This window comes from Polyodon spathula, chromosome 4 (assembly GCF_017654505.1).
Source record: "Polyodon spathula isolate WHYD16114869_AA chromosome 4, ASM1765450v1, whole genome shotgun sequence".
Classification (NCBI taxonomy): Eukaryota; Metazoa; Chordata; class Actinopteri; order Acipenseriformes; family Polyodontidae; genus Polyodon; species Polyodon spathula.
In genome coordinates, this window is record NC_054537.1 from 86,540,727 (window position 1) to 86,565,519 (window position 24,793).

The 24,793-nt window shown below is 35.9% G+C and overlaps 2 protein-coding genes across 3 annotated transcripts in view; one reads left to right on the forward strand and one right to left on the reverse strand.

Moving 5' to 3' along the window:
- The window catches only part of zgc:85777 (uncharacterized protein LOC405871 homolog), a 29,131-nt gene extending 11,697 nt beyond the window's left edge, over positions 1-17,434 (forward strand). The window contains exons 3-9 of the mRNA XM_041246764.1: positions 7,322-7,451; positions 9,748-9,854; positions 10,223-10,390; positions 10,714-10,887; positions 13,651-13,812; positions 13,979-14,129; positions 16,645-17,434. Coding sequence (XP_041102698.1) covers positions 7,322-7,451; positions 9,748-9,854; positions 10,223-10,390; positions 10,714-10,887; positions 13,651-13,812; positions 13,979-14,129; positions 16,645-16,738 — 986 coding nt within the window. The 3' untranslated portion in view covers positions 16,739-17,434. The remainder of the gene's footprint in view (positions 1-7,321; positions 7,452-9,747; positions 9,855-10,222; positions 10,391-10,713; positions 10,888-13,650; positions 13,813-13,978; positions 14,130-16,644) is intronic.
- Positions 17,435-18,078: 644 nt separating this feature from the next.
- Positions 18,079-23,834, reverse strand: bet1 (Bet1 golgi vesicular membrane trafficking protein). Of its 2 annotated transcripts, none has more exons than XM_041248896.1 (4): positions 23,685-23,834; positions 22,870-22,961; positions 22,368-22,424; positions 18,079-19,916 (listed from the first exon to the last, which is right to left on the reverse strand). In XM_041248896.1, exons 1-4 carry the CDS (start codon positions 23,701-23,703, stop codon positions 19,761-19,763), a joined length of 324 nt encoding a protein of 107 aa, XP_041104830.1. In that variant the 5' UTR covers positions 23,704-23,834; the 3' UTR covers positions 18,079-19,760. The 2 variants fall into 2 exon arrangements, with proteins under 2 accessions (XP_041104830.1, XP_041104829.1); XM_041248895.1 differs by having other exon boundaries at positions 22,852-22,961; positions 23,685-23,832.
- Positions 23,835-24,793: the final 959 nt, after the last annotated feature.

Here is a 24,793-nt window from a genome sequence, read left to right on the forward strand (position 1 = left end):
ACGAAGACATGAACCCGATATACACTCCTTGCAAAGGAGTTGACTCTTTTGTACAGCAGTATTGGCGCTATGCTTTAGAGCGAGAGGTCCCGGGTTCACGCCTGCCCTCCTCCTGTGTGTGGATTGCCTCACCCTGTGTGGTGCACCTGCCTGAGTTAACCGAGATTGCTACATTGATGTTAGCAATTGGATACAAGTACCCTGGCATGCACTCGTCAGACTGCAGCCTGGTGAGCAAGTACGGGACAGACTTAAGGCTGGGAGGGGAGAGTGTAGCGTGGATGGGGGAAGGCAGCAGCAGGGCTGGTAGGTGGCATAATCGCATACAAAGACATGAGCCCGATATATGCTCCTTCCAAAGGAGCCGGCTCTTTTGTACAGCGGTATCAGCGCTATACTTTAGTGCGAGAGGTCCCAGTTTCGCGCCCGCCCTTTGTCTGTGTGTGGATTGCATCTCCCTGCATTGATGTGCCTGCCTGCGTTAACTGAGATCACTACAATATTTTCTGTTACAGTTTCTGTTTCGTACTGCAATATGTTTGTCACTAGTTGGGTGTGGTGGGGAATGAATTCAGCTGACCTGCTTACAGAACGAGTAAGACATTGTGCATGTAGGAGCTCTAATTTAACATTTCTTGTTTTATTTTGATTCACAAAAACTCACACGTCTAGTAATGAGATTTATATATATATCTATATATATATATATATATATATATATATATATATATATATATATAATATTGCTCACGTTGTTTATACGTTGGTATGTCAACTGTTGTCTTTTGCTATGATTATACTTTCAAAGTAAAAATGATATATCCTAATTTGTTTATTAAACAGACTCCAGACTAGCTCCTGTATTATAAGCATTCAGCCAGAGTGCTTGTTTCCTTACAGGTGTCGTTTTTGCACGCTATTACAAGTATCAATGTCATAGGTATCACTTATGTAGGAATTAGCAAACCGGTCCACCTTCCCATCTTCAGACACTACACCAACATTAGACTGTTGTACATTCATTTACGGTACATTGTTAGGGAAGAAAGTAATTGTACACCTCGCTGCTAACACAGGAACAGCAGGTCATAAAGGTTTCTGACTACCATTGCAATCCGAATGAAAGTGCAGATGATAATTGCTTATTTTTTAACATGAATAATTCTGATTCCTAATTTGATGCGAAGTTTGGAGAAGGCACATTTTAAGGAAGTTATTACAATCACCATTTAGAGCAGGGGTCTCCAACCGTCGTCAATCGTAATGTTTTTAAGAGTTATTTCATGTTACTTTTGGTCTACAAAATCAACTTCATACCTTTTTAAATTGTATTCACATTGTTCTGTACTGTAGGTGGGAAATGTATGGAACAGGTGCTAAACGAAACCCACAGAATTACATGTAGAATTAGCCTCCGTAGCCTCTTATGATGAGCGGCCTTGCACATATGACTCTTCAATTTTCTTGTAGTTATTTATTGATTCATTATGTGCCAATTACACTGTTTTTAAAATTCATTTAATGTCTGCATTGTTCTTTGAGCTGATTGTTGCAAAGATATACTGTGCCATAAATGTAATAATTTTGTAATTGTCTTCATTACCTGCAATTAGTGAAATGGCTTGCAGGGGATTTACATTAACTGCAAATAAGATAAGAGAGTAGATGCGTGTTCACGTGGTTAATGAATTATTTATGTAGTCCTTGGTATAAGCTGAAAACTGTATTGTCTGTAATCTTCATGGTTGAGGTGATTTAATATTATATTAATATTACAGTATATAAGTCATATTTAGGTGTCTGTAATTCAGTGGCACTTTAGAGTAACCATGTTTCCCATAGGTATCCCAGGATTCATTAGCTCTTGAAACTAAGCAGAACAAAAAGAAAAAAAAAATTATCTTGAGCTTTTGAACATTTCCACAATAACTTAAAAAATAATTGATTTGATGGAATACATATTATGGCATGTCTTGTATAATTCTGTGTACTAAGAGCTTGCTTTTCTTTCATGGCCCTAACATGTCCTGGATGTTATTTCCCTGATGTCTGCTCCAAAATATGACCTCTTGGCTGAAACGTCACTGCCTTCTATTAGCTTTACTCAGAAGAAAGATAGAGAGAAATGATAATACCTCAGCATAGGAGCAACAAAACCCAGAACAACTCTGAATGAGAGCAAACGCCATAGAATAATGAGGGGGATGTAAATGTCAAATTTGAATTGTTACCACCTGGCCATGAGGACTCTTACACACTCATTTAGGTTTTATTACACCATTTAAAATAAATAAAAATCCACTATAACGGGAAGGATCCAGAAATCATTGTTTTTATCAAACATTTTTCAGTGCGCTTTCATTTTATTTTGAAGTAATCGGGCCAAGGTTTTTTTTTTTTTTTTTTTAAATCAAAAAAGAAAAATGAAAATGGCAGGCGAGATGACCTGGCAGTCTCAATATTTACACAAGTAGTTTCAAGTAAGCAAGCTTTTTTTTTTTTTTTTTTAAATGTAGCAAAGTATTGGTTAAACAAAAGTCAGTTCCAGCAAAAACATTTTACATGTACAAAAAAATCAGAACAAGGTAATAAGGGATCAGCCATATAAAGCTGCAATATCTACGAAAGGAGCAAAGTTACAAAACATTGGGGCTAACTTAGGTCACTGCTTTTTATTCATGTTATAACTACATGGCCCCTTTTGTTAACACATCTTGATACGGAAGAACCCATCATTTCAACTTGCTTTTCTACATGTGCTTTTTTTTCCTTCAGATTTAAAGTGCTTGTTTGATAATAATAAATAAAAATCTCAATAAAATGCTTTAAGAATACAGGTATGGCCAAAAGTTTAACATCACCCTATAGAATGAACTAACTTTGCTTCATAAAGTCGATTTGAAACCTACTGAATAATAATGTTACATGAACATATTGAATTAAATACCATTTTGTAGTGCTTAAATTGTATCTCAATCCTACAATTCTAGGTGATGTGAAAACTTTTGGCCACAGCTGTACAGTGAAGTGTGTGGTCATGTGGTTAGGGTGATTTCATATGTTTGCTTTCCAGAAAAAGTTTCAGTAACACAAGTTTCTTCTGTCTGCGTCACAATTGGGTCATTGAATGCAGTTCTATATGTCATGTTTCTAAATGAATGTTCTACCAGGTTTATCTTAAGAGATTATTTTAAGACTCGTTTAATGTTGCGCAAACTTTCATAGATAAACGTCTCATCACAAAGTGCAGACCATCAAGTAAATCTGGCAGTGAAACATATTCCTGTGTGGGAGTGGATAATTCAAACAGTTTCAACAGAACAAGATTTACCCCTGGATTAGTCGGAAACAGCCGAAATCCAGTTGTGTGCGACTTATCTACATGTCATGGTGGTCTTACCAAAGTTCTCTTGAACTGTATGACATGTACACATTAAAATGATTGTGAACAAGAAAGATGCTCTCATTGCACACACAGTGGCTCTCAAAAGTATTCACCCCCCCTTGGACTTTTCCACATTTTATTGTGTTACAACATGGAATCAAAAAATGGATTTAATTAGGAGTTTTTGCCACTGCTCAACACAAAAAAAGTCCATAATGTCAAAGTGAAAAATAAAATCTACAAATTGTTCTAAATTAATTACAAATATAAAACAGAAAATAATTGATTGCATAAGTAATCACCCCCTTTGCTATGACACACCTAAATAGCTCTGGTGCAACCAATTGTCTTTAGAAGTCACATAATTATAAAGTTGAATGGAGTCTACCTGTGTGCAATTAAGGTGTTTCACATGATTTCAGGTTAAATACACCTGTCTCTGGGTGGTCCCACAGTTGGTTAGTACATGTCCCAACAAAAACTACATAAAGACAAAGGAACATTCAAAGCAAATCCGGAATAAGCACCAATCAGGGGTAGGATAGAAGAACATTTCCAAGGCATTGAATATCCCCCGGAGCACAGTAAAGTCCATTATTAAGAAATGGAGAGAATATGGCACAACTGTGAGTCTGTCTAGAACAGGCTGTCCTTAAAAACTGAGTATCCGGGCGAGAAGGGCACTAGTCAGGGAGGCCGCCAAGAGGCCTATGGCAACTCTAAAGGAGTTACAGTCTTCCACAGCTGAGCTGGGAGACACTATGCATACTGCAACAATAGCCCGGGTGCTTCACAAAACTGGCCTTTATGGGAGAGTGGCAAAAAGAAAGCAATTGTTGAAAAAAACTCACAACAAATCTCGGCTAGAGTTTGCCAGAAGGCATGAGGGAGAGACTGAGACCAAGTGGAAGAAGATTTTATAGTCGACCAAAATAGAGTTTTTTGGCCTCAACGCTAAGCGCTATGTTTGGCGCAGGCTTAACACCGCAGATCATCCCTACCGTGAAGCATGGTGGTGGCAGCATCATGCTATGGGGATGCTTCTCTGCATCAGGGCCTGGAAAGCTCGTGAAGATAGAGGGCAAAATGGATGCAGCAAAATACGGAGAAATCCTGGAGGAAAACCTGCAGGTCTGCCAGAGACCTGGGACTTGGGAGAAGATTCATCTTCCAGCAGGACAATGACCCCAGACATACAGCCAAAGTCACACTGGAGTGGCTTAAAAACAAAAAGGTCAATGTCTTGGAGTGGCCCAGTCAAAGCCCGGACCTCAATCCAATTGAGAATATGTGGAAAGAGTTGAAAATTGCTGTTCACCAATGGTCCCCATCCAACTTGACGGAGCTTGAGCAATTTTGCAAAGAAGAATGGGCAAAAAATGCAGTGTCCAGATGTGCAAAGCTGGTAGAGACTTATCCAAATAGACTCATGTCATTGCTGCCAAAGGTGCCTCTACCAAATTTTGACTCAAGGGGGTGAATACTTATGCAATCAATTATTTTCTGTTTTGTATTTGTAATTAATTTAGAACAATTTGTAGATTTTATTTTTCACGTTGACATTATGGACTTTTTTTGTGTTGATCAGTGGCAAAAACACCTAATTAAATCCATTTTGATTCCATGTTTTAACACAATAAAATGTGGAAAAATCCAAGGGGGGTGAATACTTTTGAGAGCTACTGTAGGTAGCCGGTTTTACAATTGGCACTCTTAGGCATGATCCAGGAATAAGATGTAAGTGTAATATACCAGCAATGATAGTGAAAACAAACAATAGTTAACCTTTTTGATTTTATATTAATGTATTTAGTCATTTATGACTTAAAGGCTGATACTCCAATAATATTTCATTTCGATTTTCCAAGTATCCTGACTTGCATAGAAATGCACAAGTGTGAAGTAAATGTAGTTTTTAATAAATCATTTAAGAAGATAAGAACATAAGAAAGTTTACAAACGAGAGGAGGCCATTCGTCCCATCTTGCTCGTTTGGCTGTTAGTAGCTTATTGATCCCAGAATCTCATCAAGCTGCTTCCTGAAGGATCCCAGGGTGTCAGCTTCAACAACACTACTGGGGAGTTGGTTCCATACTCTTACAATTCTCTGTGTAAAGAAGTGCCTCGTATTTTCAGTTCTGAATGCCCCGTTGTCTAATCTCCATTTGTGACCACTGGTCCTTTTTTGTTTTTTCAGGTCGAAAATGTCTCTTCGGTTGACATTGTCAGTACCTTTTAGAATTTTGAATGCTTGAATCTGGTCATCGCATAGTCTTCTTTTTTCAAGACTGAATAGATTCAGTTCTTTTAGCCTGTCTTCATATGACATGTCTTTTAAACCCAGAATAATTGTGGTCGCTCTTCTTTGCAGTCTTTCTAGAGCAGCAATATCCTTTTTGTAGCAAGGTGACCAGGACTGAACACAATATTCAAAGATGAGGTCTTACTAATGCATTGTACAGTTTTAACATTACTTCCCTTGATTTAAATTAAACACTTTTCACAATATATCCAAGCATCTTGTTGGCTTTTTTTTTTTTTTTTTATAGCTTCCCCACATTGTCTAGATGAAGACATTTCTGAGCCAACAAAAACTCCTAGGTCTTTTTCAGAGTCCTTCTTTAATTTCAGTATCTCCCATATGATATTTATAATGCACATTTTTATTTCCTGCGTGCAGTACCTTACACTTTTCTCTATTAAATGTCATTTGCCATGTGTCTGCCCAGTTCTGAATCTTGTCTAGATCATTTTGAATGACCTTTGCTGCTGCAACAGTGTTTGCCACTCCTCCTATTTTTGTGTTGTCTGCAAATTTAACAAGTTTGCTTACTATACCAGAATCTAAATCATTAATGTAGATTAGGGATAGCAGAGGTCATAATACTGATCCCTGTGGTATTTGGTTATTTCACAATTTAATAAAGGAAGTTGCTTTCATTTACAAATCATGAAATCTGTTGGATGTAATTAAGACGTGATGGAAATACAAAAACTGATATTTGAAATTTCATCAGTCAGGATGTTGAGTTTGGAAATTATTTGTACACAGTCTTGTTCAAAAATCCCAACAGATTTATACCTTAATAAAAAATGCATACCAATTTCAATTGTTTTCCAAAAGTAATTAGGTTCTGTATGCTTTTAATTATAATTTAATTATAATCTACCGGATTTATAATTTTAAAACTGTTGAAATATTTAAGAACACTTAAGTAAAGTAAACAGATTTTTGGGCCAAGATTTGTGTTCCTTTATTGATAATTTATAAGAAAAAGGCTCTCAAACATAATTTAGTTTAAAAATGTGACTTATTTCAGTCAATTATTAATCAAAACTGACTATAAATAATACAGATTATACAATATTTGATTTGGGGGAAATGGTTTGACATTTTTGATAAAATTCAAGAATATGTATAATCCTAAGAAATAAAATGTTTATACTTCATACTACTGTTGTATTTCATTGGGACTATGTACTGCAAATCATTCATTCATTCATTCATTCATTCATTTTATTTAAACAGCTGTCCGATGATTGGGTGGATCCCTGTTAGTTGCCATCAGAAACATTACATCTAAATAATTTAAACATTAAAAAAAATATTTTTTTTGTGTAGGGGTATTTTCTCAGATTTCCTTTTTAAATTCATGGTAGGGGGATCCGATTTATGCTTGGTCAAGCATAACAATCTAAAGTCTGCATTAAGGCCATTTAAAGTAATATCCTTAAGACAGCAAGGGTATTATTTTTTTATAGCAAGTCATCCAAAGAAAAGTGTTATCAGCTGTATAACTTTAATACAACTTTCTTTCATTTCTACCAATCCCTGTATCCTGCACATTTAATATCCAGGAAGCTGTTCTTTAGTTTGAAACTAAATCTATCTGTCTGCATTCTATTGTAAAGTTAGAGTTGTAACTTTTTTCATAGAATATGGAGGACTTGGATTGGACTTCAGCTACAATATTGCAGTGTCTGAGGAGCTGGGTAACATTCGTTGTGGAGGGATTCCTATGGCCATAGGGGTTCAGTCCGACATGGCAACCCCAGCACTAGCAAGGTATTAAGTGCAACTTATTATTATTATTATTATTATTAGTTTATTTAACAGGCGCCTTTAACCAAAGCAACTTATAGAGACTTGCACGTGTCTGTTTGTCTCCTAATCAAGATTTTTTTTTAAAAGATCTCTCTTTCTCCCTTTGCATGAAACAAATAATTTCATTGTACAGCTGTGGACAAAAGTTTAGCATCACCCTGTAGAATTAACACGTGTTGCATCATAAAGTCAAATGCATCCTGCAGAATAATGTTACGTTAACATGTTGAATTACATTTCAAAATCTAACCTGAAATAATGTACTACTATTATGGCTTCTGGTAGACTTTTGTGATACAGATTTATAGTTCCTTTGATTACATGATGTTAAATAAAATCTATATTTACTTCACATTAAATATATATATAGACACACACACACACACACACACACACACACACACAAAGTGGCTCTCAAAAGTATTCACCCCCTTGGATTTTTCCACATTTTATTGTATTTTTGCCACTGATCAACACAACACAAAAGTCCATAATGTCAAAGTGAAAAATAAAATCTACAAATTGTTCTAAATTAATTACAAATATAAAACAGAAAATAATTGATGGCATAAGTATTCACCTCCTTTGCTATGACACACCTAAATAAGCTCTGGTGCAACCAGTTGTCTTTAGAAGTCACATAATTAGTTGAATGGAGTCCACCTGTGTGCAGTTAAGGTGTTTCACATGATTTCAGATTAAATACACCTGTCTCTGGGAGGTCCCACAGTTGGTTAGTACATGTCCTAACAAAAACTACATCATGAAGACAAAGGAACATTCAAAGCAAATCCGGAATAAGCACCAATCAGGGGTAGGATATAAGAACATTTCCAAGGCATTGAATATCCCCCAGAGCACAGTAAAGTCCATTATTAAGAAATGGAGAGAATATGCACAACTTAATCTGTCTAGAACAGGACGTCCTTAAAAACTGAGTGTCTGGGTGAGAAGGGCACTAGTCAGGAAGGCCACCAAGAGGCCTGTGGCAACTCTAAAGGAGTTACAGTCTTCCACAGCTGAGCTGGGAGACACTGCATACGGCAACAATAGCCTGGGTGCTTCACAAAACTGGCCTTTATGGGAGAGTGGCAAAAAGAAAGCTATTGTTGAAAAAAACTTGCATCAAATCTTGGCTAGAGTTTGCTAGAAGACATGTGGGAGACTCTGAATCCAAGTGGAAGAAGAGTCTATGGTCTGATGAGACCAAAATAGAGCTTTTTGGCCTCAATGCCAAGTGAAATGTTTTCGGCAAGCCTAACACTGCACATCATCCTGAGAACACCATCTCTAGCGTGAAGCATGGTGGTGGCAGCATCATGCTATGGGGATGCTTCTCTGCATCAGGGCTTGGAAAGTGTGTAAAAGTCCAAGGGGGGTGAGTTCTTTTGAGAGCCGCTGTATATATCCAAACAGTACACCCTCGCTATAACAAACCTGTTGGGGTCCAAACCTTTTCTTCATTATATCGAGGGGTTCGTTATAGCAAAAGTACAATCAAAATGAACGATAAACTGTTGCAGTAAGTTAATGAGATGAGATTGTGAATAAAAGTAGAATTGCATGTAGCTGCTTGTCTCATGTATCCAGTATTCTGCCTTTGCTTTATCCAGTTCATTCAAGAATTAAAACTCAGTACAAAAACAAAAATCCTAAATTAAAGCTGATCTTTTATTCCAAATCAACCCAACATGAAAAGTTCATCAGATACTCCCTTTTTTTTCTTTAATCAGTTTTTCTTTGCCACTTGATTTTTGAACAAGCCAAAAACAGAGTGATTTTTGAAAACCTGCATTCACTCCTGGGTTACTACTTTTTTCAAACGATCAGTATAGTTTCCAACTTTGTTGCAACATAAAGTTATTTTTGTTTCGGAGGCGTAGTTACACAGCGTGCGTTTCTTATTAAGACAAATGAGTTGACCTCACTGCAGAGGTGGCATCCTGTGTGTACAGACCGGGATGGACAGTGTGTGTGTTTTTATGATCTTTTTTAGTTTTTAGTTTTATTTTTATTTTTATTTGGGGTCCAGGTTCATTATAGCCAAAGGGTTGTTATAATGAAGGGTGTTATAGTAAGGGTGTACTGTGTGTGTGCGTGTGTATATATATATATATATATATATATATATATATATATATATATATATATATATAATTTTAAATTTTTTTATTATGTCTCAATCCTAAAATTCTAGGTGATGCAAAACATTTGGTCATAGCTGTGGTACTGAAAATAACCAGTATGTTTTTCAAAGGTATGGCTCAGCAGAGCTGAAAAAGGAGTTTCTTCAACCGACTATTGCAGGAGATAAAGTGGTGTGTCTTGGTGTGAGTGAAGTTGGAGCTGGCTCTGATGTTGCAAGTATGTGTTTCAATAGCCATAGTTGTTAATAAGTGTTAAAGTTTGTCTTATACACAAAAGCAGTCCCTTACTTTGTTATTTTTACATTCCAGTTTCCCATGTTACAGTAAGGCTCACAGCTTAGGAAACCCCAAGACTAGCAGAGCACTAACAATAGTCATTTTGATGTCAAAATCAACATTCAGTGTTATTCTTTTAGTGAAAGGAGACAACTGCCAACACTTTGGTGAAGGCATTTGCAAGTTCCTGTCCTTTAGGTAACTGATTCTAGATATGCTAATACAACTTTAGCATATCTAGAATCAGTTACCTAAAATACCAACACGCAAATCAAATTCTGTAGCCTCTTGGTTGTCGCATCATTTCAGGTATCAAGACTAAAGCTGTGAGAAAAGGTGATGATTACATAATAAATGGTGGGAAAATGTGGACCACAAATGGGACTCAAGCTGACTGGATGTGTCTTCTGGCAAATACCAGCGATGGACCGCCTCACAGAAACAAATCCCTAATCTGTCTGCCAATGAACTTGCCTGGTGAGAAATATATTTGTGTAGTGATTGCCCTGAACTTTTAATTTAGTTTTGTTTTGCTGAAGGCAATGAAGATTTTAAGAATGCCAAGTGCATGCTCATAACTGTAGAACAATGAATGTTTTTTGTTTTAAAAGATTCATATCTATAACTATTGTTTGCCAGTTAAGTCCGACCCAAGGTTAAATGGTGATAATTTTGTCCAGGCTTACATTGTTGTATTTGATTTACATCTATAAGCAAATCCTTTGAAAGGGTTATGCAGCTCTTTATTAAAAAGTAGTTGCAATTCATGTAACTTTTTATTTTTTGTCCATATAATGAAGGGATTCACATCACTAGAAAAATTAGTAAGATCGGCATGAAGTCATCTGATACTGCAGAGATCTTTTTTGATGATGTCCGTGTTCCTTGCAAAAATCTCATCGGGGAGGAAGGAATGGGTTTCACATACCAAATGCAACAGTTTCAGGAAGAGCGTTTGTGGGGAGTGGCCAATAGTAAGTTAAGTAAACTTTCTCTTATCCTCTGGGAGCAAAGCATAAAAGACTACAGTTTTCAGTCCTGGAATGTACTGTAGTTCATAAATGGACTAATAAGGACTTACTACTTGTAATTGTACATGTAGGCTCAAGCTTGGAAATATATTCTCCATTGCTGTAATTGTTAATGTGTCGTAATGTATTTTGTGCAGAGGCAGAGGTACAACCATGCATTCTAATAATCCTGAAATTGGGAACATTAATGCTATCCCCCATATTTTAAATAGTTGACCTTAACAGATTGTTTTGTAACTGTGCTGTATTCCTTATTTATTTTTTAAAACATATCAGTGTTATTGAAATGGCAGCAGCAAATGACATCTGCATTTCCTTGTGATCTTAATTCTCTTTGTTGTACAACAGATTAATCTGAGGGGACTCATAATTGCAGTATTGCACAACACATGTATTAATTTCTTATCTACTGAGACAGTAGAACATATTCCTTACATGTACAGTGGCTTGCGAAAGTATTGACCCCCCTTGGATTTTTATTTGGATTTCGTGTAATGGACATACACAAAATAGTTTGTTTAAAAAAATTCTAAAAAATAAATAACGGAAAAGTGGTGCATGCATATGTATTCACCCTCTTTGCTATTAAGCCTCTAAATAAAATCTGGTGCAACCAATTACCTTCAGAAGTCACATAATTAGTTAAATAAAGTCCACCTGTGTGCAATCTAAGTGTCACATGATCTGTCACATGATCGCAGTATATATATACACCTGTTCTGAAAGGCCCCAGAGTCTGCAACACCACTAAGCAAGGGGCACCACCAAGCAAGTGGCACCATGAAGACCAAGGAGCTCTCCAAACAGGTCAGAGACAAAGTTGTGGAGAAGTACAGATCAGGGTTGGGTTATAAAACAAATATCCGAAACTTTGAACATCCCATGGAGCACCATTAAAGCCATTATTAAAAAATGGAAAGAATATGGCACCACAACAAACCTTGCAAGAGAGGGCCGCCCACCAAAACTCACGGACCAGGCAAGGAGGGCATTAATCAGAGAGGCAACAAAGAGACCAAAGATAACCCTGAAGGAGCTGCAAAGCTCCACAGCGGAGACTGGAGTATCTGTCCATAGGACCTCTTTAAGCCGTACACTCCACAGAGCTGGGCTTTACGGAAGAGTGGCCTGAAAAAAGCCATTGCTTAAAGAAAAAAATAAGCAAACACATTTGGTGTTCGTCAAAAGGCATGTGGGAGACTCCCCAAACATATGGAAGAAGGTACTCTGGTCAGATGAGACTAAAATTGAGCTTTTTGGCCATCAAGGAAAACGCTATGTCTGGCGCAAACCCAACACCTCTCATCACCCCGAGAACACCATCCCCACAGTGAAGCATGGTGGTGGCAGCATCATGCTGTGGGGATGTTTTTCATCGGCAGGGACTGGGAAACTGGTCAGAATTGAAGGAATGATGGATGGCGCTAAATACAGGGAAATTCTTGAGGGAAACCTGTTTCAGTCTTCCAGAGATTTGAGACTGGGACAGAGGTTCACCTTCCAGCAGGACAATGACCCTAAGCATACGCTAAAGCAACACTCGAGTGGTTTAAGGGGAATCATTTAAATGTCTTGGAATGGCCTAGTCAAGGCCCAGAGCTCAATCCAATTGAGACTCTGTGGTATGACTTAAAGATTGCTGTACACCAGCGTAACCCATCCAACGTGAAGGAGCTGGAGCAGTTTTGCCTTGAAGAATGGGCAAAATTCCAGTGACTAGATGTGCCAAGCTTATAGATACATACCCCAAGAGACTTGCAGCTGTAATTGCTGCAAAAGGTGGCTCTACAAAGTATTGACTTTGGGGGGGTGAATACTTATGCACACTCAAGTTTTCTGTTTTTTTGTCTTATTTTTTGTTTGTTTCACAATAAAAAATATTTTGCATCTTCAAAGTGGTAGGCATGTTGTGTAAATCAAATGATACAAACCCCCAAAAAATCCATTTTAATTCCAGGTTGTAAGGCAACAAAATAGGAAAAATGCGAAGGGGGGTCAATACTTTCGCAAGCCACTGTAACTAATGTATATGTCTGATTAGAACATCAGTAGTATTAGTCAGACTGGAACCTTTGAGTATTCACACTTTGTTCTCCCAAAACTATAAAGAATACCTAGTTTCAAATTCCTTTGTCATGGTTTTTGTTTTGTTTTACTGCCCCCTTACCTTTTTATAGTGTGTGTAGTTATTCTGTGTGGTTCATATTTCAAAATAAAAAGTAACAAAGGCTAGATCAGCCATACAATAACTGATCTGTTACTTTGGATAAAGTTTTATTTTTTCTGGCAATACAGTGTTATGCACTAGATTGTGCTGGAGAGTAGCTATATACAGTCACTTTGTCTGATCTAACCTGTGTTGCATATGTCCATGGTAGAACTGAAGAGCATCTCCTGAACTCCTTGTCAAAGGAAAGTATATTAACAGAGACATCCTCAAAATGAAGAAAATTCTGTGCGTATCAAGAGAACCTTCTATAAAACAGTGATAAAAGATCAGTAACAAAATTATTAATCCATAGCTATAACACTAAATTTTTAGTAATACTAAAATATATAGATTCCCTGGGTAAGTCAGTAAGAATGTGGACATAGGTCAAGGTGAGCTATTTCTTCACAATACTGATGGTTCTTATTTTTTCAGTATTTATAATCGTGGCAAGGGACAAAAGTTACTGACATCCTTGTTCTCTTTGTATTCTGTAGTTTTGACACCAATGCAGACTGTAATTCAGGAAACCATTGAATACACCAGACAGAGGAAAACTTTCAACCAGCCAATCCTCCACAACCAAACAGTTCATTTTCGTTTGGCAGAACTGGAAACGGAAGTGGAACTTCTTCGCTCGCTCCTCTACCGCGCCACTGGTATGTTCCAGTTAGCTTCCTTTGTTTCAACTCTTCATTTTTGATAAATGAGTAATGTAAGCAGGAAATATGATAAATGCTGTGGTTGGGATTTCAATTTTGATTCAGGCCCGTAGTCATTTTTCCATTGCTAACTAGATGCATGTATTTGTTTTTTTCTTTTCAGCTATGTATGTGAACGGTACTGATGTAACCAAGTTGGCTTCAATGGCTAAACTGAAGGCAGGGCGTTTGGCGCGTGAACTGAGCGACAGCTGTCTGCAGTTCTGGGGAGGAATGGGGTTCACCAGTGATGTTTTTGTCAGCAGGTTCTACAGGTAAATGACCAGAATCGACTCCATGGTAAAGGGGTGTCACTGTATTTGTGTGCCATATTACATTACAGGTAAGCGGTAAATTGATGATGTGTGTCTGTAGATTAAGGTACATGGTACAGTGGTAGCCATTCACACCCGGACGCATACTACCAGGAAGTAAGCCAACCCATCCAACAGCCTGCCTGAGTTACAAAGCTAATATCCTGTACTGGAATTCTGTGGTTCCGGCATGTCCATTGTATAAAAGGAACCGGAAACTTTCCCAACACAGCTCTTTGGTTTACTAACACCTGTACAACAAAAAATAGCATACCACAAGGTCTGTAGAAAGGCCTGTTTTATAGCATGTAGGAAATCATATGTATTTCTCTGTTGGAGTCAATGGCCAATTTCCCTGAAAAGTTTTGTCAGATTCAAGTATTAAAACTGAAGCATTACATCATTAGCAACTGACATGCAATTTTATTTTCCTGATGTATCACTGGACTCTAGGTTAGAAACCCTTTCTCAAAATATACCTCAGCATGACTTGGTTCTTTTAGGCTTCACAAGAACTAGTTATGTGACTTCATCTAAATCGCTTCTAGGAAAGGCTGTGTTTATTACAAAGTATGTGTCATTGGACTCTAGCCACATAGGCTTTGTTTTAATGCAGAACAGATGTAGATAGCAAGTGGTAATGCAAAATACTGGGGCAAAATAATACCGGCATCAGTTATGTTATGTGAGGTCGTTTGACTTCATTGTTTCAAGATTAAGAAGACCTAAGTGGAGCTGCATGCTTATCATATTTGGAATAATGGAATAATCTTAAAATGAAAGCTTTGGTTTATTGGTTCAGATAATTTAATACATGCAGTGTTCTGCCAAGTTATATTTTATTTCACCCAATAAAGCAATGAACTTTGGGGTTTAAGTGAATTTGCTTTTAAAAAAAAAAAAACCTAAATAATGCTTTGCATGCTCCACAACTAATCCCTTTAGTATAAAAGAACAGCTTCAATAACATTTCACCTTATTGAGAGATACATAGAATATAGCAGTGTTACCAACTATGAAGACATTGTCTAAGGCAGGTGGGTCTGTATCATTACGATGGCCAAGTTAAAACAGTGTGGCAATAGCGGCTATGTTCACCACCCTATGTTGGAGCTTAACTGGGAGAAATAAAAAATGCAGCTGTACTAAACAATAGGACAGTAACTCAATGTCCAGTCTCAGTACAGCAGAAAGTCACACAACCTCAATATCTTGGTAACCAACGTATTTACTATAGAATGCAGGGTTTAAATAATGTACAACATTGCAAATATGGCACTAACTCAAATGGTTTGAGATACTGCATGAGACTTTGACACTGTAGATACAGCTGTGTAAATAACTGGTCCAAAAATGTTGCCTGAATGTGTTAATTTAAGCCTCATATCTATGCTACTGTAATACTGCCATTCAGATATCCAGCTCCTACTCCACATGATAATCATACTGGCTGTCTGCAGTCATTCCAGTGAATAGTGCTGTGGATGATTGACACACCGTTTCTAATATTGAAATGGTTAAAATGCTGTTCATTTATTATTCACATACAATAATTGAACCACATTTTAATGCTGTTTGTACACATGATCACTGCAACCAGAGCTCCAGGTCCGGGTTTTGGTTATTGAGTAATTTACTTTACAATTTCGACACTGAGTAAAATGCAACATTACCTTGAAGTCACGAGTACTTTCAATAAACACTGTACCGCAGCCGTTTAATCCTGCCTTAATATGAATACAAATTTAGTGCGGGAAGTTGCTACTCTCGATGTAGTTCGCTTGCTTTAAGTCAAGAGACACACTCCCTAAACATTTGAAAACAAAAAAAATTGTCTATATATATATATATATATATATATATATATATATATATATATATATATATATATATATATATAAAAAATGTTTTATTTTTTTTTTTTTTTAAACTGTACTAATGCAAATGAAGAAATGATAATATTTTTTTATTTTTATTATGGAAAATCCAGACTTATTGCTCATGTGTTTCTGGCTACATTTAGCTGTCCCGGCATTTCTATGATCCAATCTCCAGCTTCATCATGCAGGGTATTCCCAGTTGACCATTGAGACGCTGGGAGCCAAAGAGGCACAAGAAGAGTGGGAACTGGGAACAGTAGTCAAGCTGTTCAGCAAAATTGCTCTGTGTATTCTTTACACATTTAAATATCAGATGTAACTTCATGTTTGTTCAATGCATAAAACACCCAGTATGCCCATTGACCACCCTAATGTAGCCTATAAGCGTTCCAATGACATCCAATTTCATTTTAAGCATGATCAAATGAAAACTGCATTTGCCACGCTAAATGTGTATAGATTGTCTATTGCTTTTTCTTTTGTTAGCTCACGTGATGTGCAAGCGCAATTTGCAGAAAGGTCATTGGACTGCACTTATAATCGTATGAGAGGTCTGCACAGGTGTTAATAAGTTGTTTTTTTTTCTGTCTATCCAGGGACTCAAGGCTGATGTCCATAGGAGCTGGTGCAGATGAAGTCATGTTGTCTATTATATGCAAGTACATGGAAACTCTCCCAGGCAAGAAGTAAATTCAGCCAAACAAACACCACACTAACAATAATCTACCATTGCTAATGGTAGATTACAAAGAAATCTTATAACTGTCAATGGTTTTGTTTTTCTTCTTTTCAGTATATGCATGTACTACCAGTTTTAAAAGGTTGTGTAATAGTGCCACTCTGTAAGGGTTAAAATTTGTTATTAAAAGTTTGTGTTCAAATGTGAAGAGAATCCAAAAAATCCAAAATGCTTTAAAATAATGAATGTGTTAAGTGGTTTGAGAATGTAACTGTATATTTTGTTTGAATAATTATTTCCATTGCATTTCCTCCTAACTTAAAGACGAATAACTAGATGCGAAGCACTTCTTTCAAGCTAACCTGAAGGTACAGTTAATTAATAACCCTTCTGTATAACACATATTCCTTTCCACTAAGTTTTAGCAAGTCTGAATACAGGATGATTCATGAAGTAAGTAGGCCACTTTAGCATGACATTAATTATTAAGTGTACAACTTGCAGCACACAGTCAGGGCAGCATGGGTAAAGAAATCCAATAGGGCCCCATGTGGTCATGGAGAACATCACCAGACATACAGTAGATCCCATGCTGTATTTTAAAATGTTGATAAATTAAGACTTTTGACCTGTTGATCCTTACCACATACAATCTATTGAAGTAAATTAAGGCATCATGTTGATTGAAATAAACTGTTGAAATCCCACTGAGAACTCATTTTTTTTCTTTCAAAACAAAGTTAAAGAAAATATGGCACACTGTGTATAGGTGTTCTGCTCAAAAGATTGAAAACTGGATATAATAAAGCTGCCATATCGCCCATGTCTCGCATGTTTTCACACACAGTACACAGGTATCTAGTTCTTTAGCTGTCACAGAGGATATGTTACGAGCATGCTTATTTAATGACATTTCCCACTTGAAAATGTATATGAACCGTAATACAGTTTATTGATTTCCTCAGATCTCCTGTTTCAGATTGTGCACCTTTGCATAATCCACATCATTTGAATACCTTGATTTCTTGTTTCATATCCTATTTTGTGTGTGCTGTATGATTCTCTTGGAATTTGGTTGAAATGCATATCATATGATACCGAGTCTTGAATCCACCATGCAGTGTTTTAGACCAATTATAGTGTTGAAATGGCAGCAATACTGAATATAACCAGATTTTGATTAAACTTCAGTTATTATATGTTCCTAAAAGGCATTTTGGCACAGAAACTGACTTGAAATTTAGAGGATGACAGTAAACTATATCTGTAACACCAATACACAGGCATGTTGTAATGACAGCATTTACTCCTTTGTGTACATCATCAATATTCAGTCAGACCAACACTTAAACAAGTTGCAATATTTTATTACACATATTAATACATTTGAAATGATCGTGTAGCACAGCATTTTGACTGCTTGATTTGACTTCTGGCATTCGTTCCTCCCTTTTCAAAGCAATCAGAGCCTGAATGTTTATTACCATCTCAGCTTGTAGTGAGATACACTGTAGATGGAGAAGCAGTTCAACTGCCAAGGCTGAAAGTAAGGTGGAGGTTACCTGCCTGAATTGACTTACATTACCCCATTTTTGTGTTATTTTCAATAAAAAGAGTACACTTAAGCACACACAATACATAGCGCATTAGTTCGTTTGAATGTACAGTGGTGCGTGAGCAGTTCCTGTATGGGCAACATCCGGTCCTATGCAGATGTCTACTTCGGAAGTTAGTGGACAGCTTGTGTCGTGGCAGCTAGCACTTCGATGGTCGTTACCCAAACTCTCCATGGAGATCAGACTTCTGATTCCAGAATTTAAATGTGGAATTTCACCGCTACTGTAGTAATTGATTTGTAACATATTTATAACATTTTGTTTAAAATGTCTCAGTATTTACTTAAAAAAAATATGGAATTCTTACATCATGTCCCTGTGCACAGCTTTTTGTCAATGAGCGGCTGTGATCTCATTCCTGTAGAATCACTAACCATGACAATCGTAGTTATGACTATTAAATTCTTACATCATGTCAATGTGCACAGCTTTTTGTCAATGTGATCTCATTCCTGTAAAATCACTAATAATCACAGTTATGACTATTAAATTAATATGCAACTGAAGTATGGCCAACAATGATGTCTTGTTAACAGCATCATTTATTTGCAGACAGGGTTCTAAATCTTACTTTATTGGAATGTTCTAAGCTATACACAAACAGCATGCACTGTCCAAAACAAACGCATTCAGCAAAATACTAACCTTTATATTAAAATGAATCTATCCAGTACCCTGACAAAGGCTGCAGTTAAGTGCTCATTTTTGGATTTAGTGATTACCAAGACGGATTTGATTTCCGGATTAACTCATTTGTTTGATAGAAACCCCTACTTTAAATACTTATACCATTTTGTATCTGGCACATTGACATTCTAGAGCATTGATTTTACAAGTGAGAAATTATCAAATAAACCATGATTTGTACAGTTTTAGTGCTTTTGTATATAGATCAGATTTTCCTATCAGTGAGCACTGTTTAGTAAATGCTTGAAACGTAAAAGCTGTCTAGGTGGGAGTTTTCTTTACAGTATTATTCAAAATTCAATATGTACTGCTTATGTGTAAATGAAAATTAATATTTTACCATAACATTTCTTAAATTAAAAAAAATATTATTCACACATACATACTGCAAATATTTCAAACTATATTTCATTTTTATAAATGGTGTCATCCCCCCCGCCTCTGAAAAATATTGAAGTCTTCATGAAATAGATCAGAATGCAAGGAAATTGATTTCTTTCTTGTTTACATTAGTAATACTTTTAATCTATTGTAAATTCTTATTCATTCTTTTGTGAAACCATTTTGGAATGAAACTTGTATGTACCAACATTACTTGTATAGTTAATTTCCAATGAACGCAAAAGACCTATTACGAGAACAATATCTTCCAGTACAAATTGTATTTTTACAACTTGTAAATTCTTAGTCCAAAGCAGTGGCACACGGCTATGGGAATCTTTATGTTGCATCACCTCAGTTTGATAATCCAGTATAGGACGAAGAACACAAAGAGGACAAAAAGCAACACATAGCAGAAGAGTTTTGTTTGACTGCCTCGAGAGAGAAGTTTGAGTCTGCCCATAGTTGCTCCCAAAAGACCTCCTGTTGAGTCGAAATCTGTGTCCTATAAAAATAAAAAGAAAGCAGTTTCGAAACAGTTCAATAAATGACATTTCTTACTTTAAATAAGTCCATCATGAAGGCCAAGTTCAGCTCTCCATTTAATATTGCTTAACAAACCTTGGAAAAAAACCTTATATTGACATTGTGGTACTTGGATTCACACATTTCTGTGTATTTCCTCTGGTATTACTGCAGTGTATAATAAGACTGTTAAACACCAAAGTTTATACAAATATTGCAATTCACCTCTATTATATAAGAAATAATGTACACCCAACTGTGCATAATAAGGCTGTATTTCTATCGAGGGTTTCTGGTGACATAAAGTTTGCAAATGAGAGGCCATTCGGCCAATCTTGCTTGTTTGGTTGTTTGTAGCTTATTGATCCCAGAATCTCATCAAGCAGTTTCTTCAAGGATCCCAGGGTGTCAACTGCAACAACGTTACTAGGGAGTTGGTTCCAGACCCTCACAATTCTCTGTGTAAAAAAGTGCCTCCTATTTTCTGTTCTGAATGCCACTTTATCTAATCTCCATTTGTGACCCCTGGTCCATGTTTCTTTTTTCAGGTCGAAAAAGTCCCTTGGATCGACACTGTCAGTAACTTTTAGAATTTTTAATGCTTGAATCAGATTGTGGTGTAGTCTTCTTTGTTCACTGAATGGATTCAATTCTTTAAGCCTGTTTGCATATGACATGCCTTTTAAACCTGGAATAATTTTGGTCGCTCTTCTCTGCACTCTTTCTACAGCAGCAATATCTTTTTTGTTGCGAGGTGACCAGAACAGAATACAATATTCTTGATGAGGTATTACTAATGCATTGTAAAGTTAACATTACTTCCCATGATTTAAACACATAAAAATCACAAGAGTGCTAGCTCTGAAAATATATAGTTTTGGTGTATATTATTTGTAATAATACACGGTTACAATACACAGTGGCAGTGTTTATTTTTAACAACCGAAGTGTTGAGAACATTTGAAAATAAAATTAAAAAAAAAAAAATGTAAAACTAGTTTCTTTTTTTACAATTCATTTAAGCTTCAGTATTTTTTTTATATTTTATTAGTTTTTTGGGCGCGGGGGCAGTAAAATGACAAGTATTATCACTAAAATCAGAGTAGAAAATTCACTTGGCTTTTTTAAGCCACTGTATGTAAAATAGAGATTTTATATTTTAATTGTTAGTATTTAATTGTTTTAATTAATGTTTGATATAGATTAATGTGTACTTGTTTTGTAAAGTGCTTTGGTATGGCTTGCCATGAAAGGTGCTATATAAAAATAATAATGGATTGATGATTGATTTATAATATCCCAGGTTTGGCATGAGGTAATGTATTACTAAATTGATGTTATTCTGCTCTTCCACAAATTTCTTCCAGTCTTCTGCAGATAAAACTTTAAATCTGCAGCCCACTGTTGTTAGTTTTGTTATGTCCTTGTACTGGTGATAGAATTTGTTTGGAAAAAATGAAAAAGGTTTGCAGTTTAACCATCAGCCTTATTATACATATGCAATCTTATTATTCATGGGTCTCGCACCACCATCGTGTATAATAAGACTGTAAAGCACTGACGTTTATAGGAAAATTATAGTTTACTGTGTATTGTGTATATATATATATATAATTACAGTAGTATCTGCATATAGGAACACTTCCTAAGAGAACAGTTCGTCTAAGGGAACACAATTGTGGTGAAAAGGACTTACCATCAAACTTAAATTAAAATGGTTTATTCAAAAGCGACTTGTCATAGCGAGAGTATCTTGAGGCACACTGATTGGTTTATTAAATCTTTCCTGAAGTGCCGTCATATCATTGACTCGTTTTGTATTTTGAATAAAATGACATATATACAAAATGTCAAAATATGCCGCTGTTTCTCAATTTGAGCTCTTGAAAAAAAGCTGATACAAGTCAGAGCAATTTGGTATTTCCCACTCTGGCGAGTTACTTCACCATTCTGTTCAATAGAGTGCATGTCTTGTATATTAGTGCTGCATTTTTTTGTGTGTGTAGGGGTGCTGTGTTAATTTAGTTTTACAGTTTATTAATGTTAGTTTGTCTGTTACTTTATTATTACAGTTTACAACATAAACATACTTAGAGTTCATTTTATATGTTGATGGACGTGCATCATAACAAGTAATACATATTTATTTACTGATTGACTGATTCATTTCATGTCTGGTGGCTAACTTCGTCTTAGAGAACACTTCGGCTATAAGAACGCTTCGCTTGCTTCTCTTAGCTGGAGACTACTGTATTGACATTATTCCCGGAAAAAGTTGCTTTGTATTTCCCTATCGAACAATAAGCCTGTTTTAATACAGCCTACACAATGTTCTCTTCCGTAGTAACAAACGAATTCCTTTATCAGACAGCAAGGAAAATGTTTCATATTCTGGATTTTCTCTATTTTTGATCTAATGAGCTATACTTACCATGTCTACTAACATCTTGTTTTGGTATTTTACCTCTGTTCCAATATCAATGGAAAGCTGTTAAAAAAAAAATAAATAAATAAAAAATCTTTCAAGCAACATGATCTGAGGAGAAAGCTACTAGAACATCCCAGCAGAACAGTTTCCATAATAGTGAATACTCTCTTATTCAAAACAGTGTTAAACAACATTAAATGTAGGTCATTTGTGTATTGTTCAATCCAACAATTGTCCAAAATTATCTCCAGGCAAGGATGATACTGGATTACCATAACCGTAACACACGCAATTCATAGTCCTCCTGGTTTTCCAGTGTGAGAAAGCCTATCAGAAGACAGTACAGGGCCAGATACACAGGTTTTACACCCTTACACACTTCGAATTTGATCGTTAAACAAACATGAATTAGTGACGTTTCCATATAAAAAAATTAAAAATAAAAGTTCGACTTGATGAAGTGCCAGCGCTTCTATACATTACTTACTGATTTTAGAGCATTTACTTTTTCTTTCAGACCTTCTGATAATTGTTCATTTTCCTCTTCATATACACTGTATCCACTGGCAACATAATTACCCGTAGGTACTCCTTCTCCTTAAAAAGAAATAAAAACAAGTTAGCGGGTGAAAAGATAAACCGCACCGAGTTGATTGATAAAATAACCAGTTGGGCTGAGGTATTAATTTAGTATAGCATAAAACTACAGATAAATTAATGTTCTGAAACCAGCATTATAGTGATACACTAAAGCGTAATGTATTTGAATAAACCATCAGAGATGTATCATATCTACTTGATGTGTATTAATATATGTATATATGAATAAATAGGCCTATATAAGTCATATTTTTATTACAGATAGAAATGCTGTTTCGATCCAGGTGTTGCAGGGTGGGGAGGTCACAGCCCATTCATAATTACAATGGAAGACTGTACAGTGGGGAACGGCTAACTACAGTGTACAGTTCTCCTATTATCTTTACATGCTGTTGCAGTGACTTACTTTTCACCTTATACATTGTATACATTTTCAGCGTTGTACCTAGGAGTTATGTCATTAAATAATGTAATAAAATAATATACATCTGAACAATGCTGGAATTATCGATATCGTGTTAAGTTACTGGTATTTGTAAAACGCAGTATATTATTTACATAGTATTATGGATGTATTTATGTTGTACACCAATAATTAATCACTATACATTACCGTACCCAATGCTTCTTACTGTCACTGATTAATTTAGCGTTTAAAGTATGGTGATGCCTAGCTAATTCAAAACTCATAAACACAAGCAAGAGATATCTTAGTCTTACCCAAACCTGCGCGCCTCATGTTTGATCGCCCTAGTTAATGTAATGTAATGTATATTATTATTATTTTCTTTAACAACACTCCAAGACCGCTAGCTTTCTGTTATGCTGCGAAAGTGTAAAAGGTCCACGTCATCACAAACACAGAATACGGCAGGACGTGCAGTACAGGCTGAACTCTGGTCAGCAGTATGTTCCATAGATTTTTAATTGTTATTTTTTAAAAACAAACCAAAAAAAAAAAAAAAATGTTGTTCCATCAATAATATCACAAAGATATTCTGTTCCATTTTAATGTTAAGCTGTGCCGTTTGTATAGACAAATAATATGAAAAATACTACAGTTCCCATAATGCACAGGATTCACAAGCTGAAATGACCTTTGTGTGTCATGAGACGTATAGGACACGCCCCAGGGGAGTGAGGCGTGTGTGGTTTTAACTGAGGGATTCCTGTGATAGCTGCGGTTTATGTTCCTTTAAACTTTAGACTGTAGATTTACTTTGACTGCTACGACATTGTGGGCTGCTTAGAATTTGAGTGAGGGGCACATATGTGGCCCGAATACTTGTGAAATGAATTTAGTTGTAAAGGCAGTCTTTAAGCGTTGTGCCTGTCAATGAATATATATAGTCTGGAAAAAAAAAAAAAAAAAAAAAAACACAACTTGAATGTAATTTTGCTAATAAGAGGTATATCGCCAGTGTTGCTTTCTAGCTTGTTTTTGTGCCATTGATTTTACAGTTTAGCCATGGTATGCCAATATATTAGGTACATGATAATTCCATATTCCTGTTAACTTAAAGAAATGTGAAGCACATGAACATGCACATACAGTCGATTCCTGCTAATTACATATCCCATGTGCCTAACAGTTTTCAAATTATACATTTATACCGATACAGATATATAAGATATTTTATATATATATATATATATATATATATATATATATATATATATATATATATATTCATAAGAATGTGCTTCACAACTGTATGTAATTATTAGGTATATAATTAAATGTAATACACCAGGCCTATACGTTATTGCTAATTGCATGCTCTGGTTAATTGCATTGGTTTAAATGAAATAATAACAAAAGGTCTGGA

Excerpts from the sequence above, each read along its gene's own strand:
- bet1 (XM_041248895.1), bottom strand. Across the intron at positions 22,425-22,851 it reads AAGTAAATGCTCTAAAATCA|CTTTCCATTGATATTGGAAC; the intron begins GTAAGTAATGTA and ends TTTTTTTAACAG. Across the intron at positions 19,917-22,367 it reads ACAAGATGTTAGTAGACATG|GACACAGATTTCGACTCAAC; the intron begins GTAAGTATAGCT and ends TTATTTTTATAG.